This window comes from Octopus bimaculoides, chromosome 5 (genome assembly GCF_001194135.2).
Source record: "Octopus bimaculoides isolate UCB-OBI-ISO-001 chromosome 5, ASM119413v2, whole genome shotgun sequence".
NCBI classification, from domain to species: domain Eukaryota; kingdom Metazoa; phylum Mollusca; class Cephalopoda; order Octopoda; family Octopodidae; genus Octopus; species Octopus bimaculoides.
Window position 1 is genome coordinate 102,962,364 of NC_068985.1, and position 3,717 is coordinate 102,966,080.

General features: G+C 34.7%; 1 protein-coding gene across 6 annotated transcripts in view; it reads left to right on the plus strand.

The window, feature by feature from the left end:
- LOC106876426 (uncharacterized) overlaps positions 1 to 3,717 on the plus strand; it is a 1,308,965-nt gene that overhangs the window by 842,259 nt on the left and 462,989 nt on the right. For all 6 annotated transcript variants that reach the window (XM_052967877.1, XM_052967880.1, XM_052967881.1 and 3 more), the window contains one exon: positions 2,253 to 2,352. In XM_052967877.1, coding sequence (XP_052823837.1) covers positions 2,253 to 2,352 — 100 coding nt within the window. The remainder of the gene's footprint in view (positions 1 to 2,252; positions 2,353 to 3,717) is intronic.

Genomic DNA, 3,717 nt, shown 5'->3' on the forward strand with positions numbered 1-3,717 from the left:
TGTGTGTGTGTGTGTGTGTGTGTGTGTGTGTGTGTGTGTACGTATGTGCGAGTGTGTATACGTATATACGATGGGCTTCTTTCAGTTTCCGTCTACCAAATCTACTCACAAAGCTTTGGTCGGTAGAGTCTATAGTAGAAAACACTTGCCCAAGGTGCCCTGCAGCGGGGGTGAACCTGAAACCATATGGTTGGGAAGCAAGCTTCTTGCCACACACGACACCTGCACCTATGTTTACAACAGATCGAAATTTCATAGCTTCTATACAGAGATAGTGGATGTTTGAATAAGATATTTGCTTTATCCAATAAGCACATCGAATATCTTTTTGCCTCGTTGATATCTTGATGCGTGATCGGTAAAAATTTGATATTTTTCTCACCTCGTTTTCAAGAGATATTCGCCTTCTGTAACATCGTTAACGTTTATAAACAACTTTTGCAAAGGAGTGTGGTGATGAAAGTTTGAAGCTATTGGTGTTATCAGATTAGGATTTTCATTGCCACCTCTTCTTTTGTAACCGTGCAATGAAGAATGGGTTTGGACAGAGTCGTGTTAGAATACATGCTACAATGTGTATGTGTGTGTACTCACATACACACATACACACATACACGCACACATATACGCTTACACCATGAATATGTGTATGTATATTACATTATATATATATATATGTATATATATATATATATACATATATGAATAATGCTTGTAGCTCCTTCCATGCCGCTGTTTCATCTTGGTGTCTAAGAATTTCAATACATTGGACTTCTGTAACTCCTGTAGCAGGAGTGGAAGAACAAGGCAAAATAACAATGTCACATATGATATGTGACGCCACTACGATCTTGCTACCTCAAAAAGAAGTAGTATTTGCTAGTTTAGTTTCATTCGCTTTGTCTTTCTCCTCATTGCTGATGTGGTTTATTGTATGCTATTTCTGTATTAAGAATAAATTGCACGGTTTTTATTAACTATTTTATACGGTCACTTTGTCCAAGATAGACCATGCAATGTTGGAAAACTCATATTTTACTATGTCATATATGCTTCGAGAAAAACAATTATGTCTTATTTCGTCTGTGGCAGTGTTTAAAAAGATCTTTGCTGCAATGATTGGCTCATAAATGAGTTTTTATTTTTCCTTCATAGACACAATATTGCGAGCTTCATTTTTTCTTCAAAGAATTTCTTCAAAGAATCCCTTGTACTAAGAAAGTTCCCGAGCAAGATTGTTTATAGCAGACCAGTAACTACTAACCCATGCATACCGGCCTCCCTTCTCCACGCCACCGATGTTATCCAAAGGAAAGCCAAAGGCCGATACAGCTTGGCAAGAATGACATCGCAACTCATTTCTACAAATGAGTGAACTGAAGCAACGTGATATAGAGTTTCTTGAGCAAGACACTTTATTTCAGGTTGCTTGGTCCGGGATTCAAACTCACTACCTCACTACCGACGCTCTAGCCACTGAGCCAGGGACCTTCACTCAATAGTAGTAGCCTGACATAAAATGCGTGTTGTCAGGTATTTAAGGGACATGACTCAATATATTGATAATTTTGGTCGTCGTTGATTTATATATTGTTTCCAGGGATTTTATTTATATTAGAAGAAAATACTATAGAAAACTTGACTTTTATATTGCTCCTGTTTGTTTTCTTTGTGGGAATGTTTGTTAAGGAGGAGAGGTGTTATCTATACAGCTATTAACGTCCTAGCTCAATGACAGGTTGGACCAGATCGAATTTCTCTCAGATGATGTGTTTTAATGTTTCTAGTTAGTGAATTATATGCTACTGTGGTGTTTGAAGTGGTTATATAGGCGAATGAAATACAACCCCGCTCAATCTACCGTTTTAGTTTATTCAAGCCGTGGAGAAACTATATAAGTATTCGATGCTGTGTATGAATATGTGTGAAAGTGTGTATGACTGTGAATCAGTATGCTTACAAGAAACGTGTATGCATGCTTATATAAATAAGTGTTGAATATATTTATAAAATCGTATTTCTTGTGTGTATATTCATACCTAAATAAACTCTATATCTATGTAATAATATTTATCAAAGACTTTATATGTGACTATGCCTTTCTCGTACGAAACATGTACTAACTTGTATAAACATGAAGCCTTTTTATCATTGATCGAATGCGCAAATCCATACATCTGCATGATTACCAAAAATAATTTGTTTAATTATTTACTTAAAACTTACATTCAGTTATTGTTATATTTTAACAGGGAAGTCCGATGTGCCCCCTGAAGATTTTTCCGTATCTTCTGCTTGTCTCCGCCTTACACTTTTGGGACCAAGGGGCTGAGGCGTCGACACTGCATAAAAGTAAGTCAATCTTTCTGTTCTTTTCTTTACTTTATTTTCATGTTCTTTATATTGTATCTCGCTCTAGAAACTTAGAATGGCGGGAATTTCTGTAGAGCACATCTTATTTCTCTTATATTTATGATTTATGTTTCAATTCGCCTTAGGATGATTGCATAATGTAGAGATTATTTTCTACAAATGGCAATATTATTTTATTGAGTTCGCTTATCTTTGCAACCAAATACGGTTGATTGGTTCGATGAGGAGGTCCACCGACCTTCCGAATACGATCGGTTGGTTTACAGGCATAGGTCTTTTGGTATATTTATGGTGTGGAAATTTAGCTGTGGACAACCATGTCTACCTAACCGTCATATTCTGAAAGAAATGGTCATGATAAAGAGGAGACAACTACATATCAGACAGGTTGTGGTGTATGAATTTATGTGTAGATACATATGTGTGTATGCATATGCATATTTACATAGATATATATATATATTCATATATATAACTCACGCATACAGGTACATATATACATGTATACACGTATATATATATATATATATATATATATATATATATATAACACACATATATATATATATATATATATATATATAACACATATATATGTGTGTATATATATATATATATACATACATATATATATATATATATATATATATATATATATATATATATATATATATATATATATATGTATGTATGTATGTATGTATGTATGTATGTGTGTATGTATATATATATAAACCACCTGACACCCACATCTACATATTTGAACTTCACGTTCAAGTCATCAGTGATGATGAGAATGTGCTTCGTTTACTGCGGAGCCAGGGTGCCAGGAATGCTAGAATTTGGGATGTTATGATGTTGAATTACAATCTATGCAACTGAAAATGAAAATTTAGATTGTCATATTTCCTGGAGCAGTAGCTTCTATATTGGAATATCACGGCAATTCACTTCTGAAAATAAAACATCATTCATATTAACTGTCGAAACGTTTAGATATGAATCTAAGCTGAGATTGAAACCGTTCCGGCAGAAAATGCTAATTTGTATCGCAGGATTACTTTTCCCTGAGACGATGACATACACTACAACTCCTACCATGGTTTACTCACTTTAGAAAGTTGTAAGGGCTGCAAGCAATATGAACGCTATAAATGACGCAAGTGAAATTAAAGTGTTCACAAAGAATTTCTCACCTTTGTTGACCAGAGCGTTTGTTTCCTCCCGTCTACGTGACAGAGAGAAATCGTTTTCATACAAAAACACCTGAAACGATAGAATTGAATGACTTAACAAAGCAAAGTTACACGTAAACACACAAACTCACACGCATATACATATATA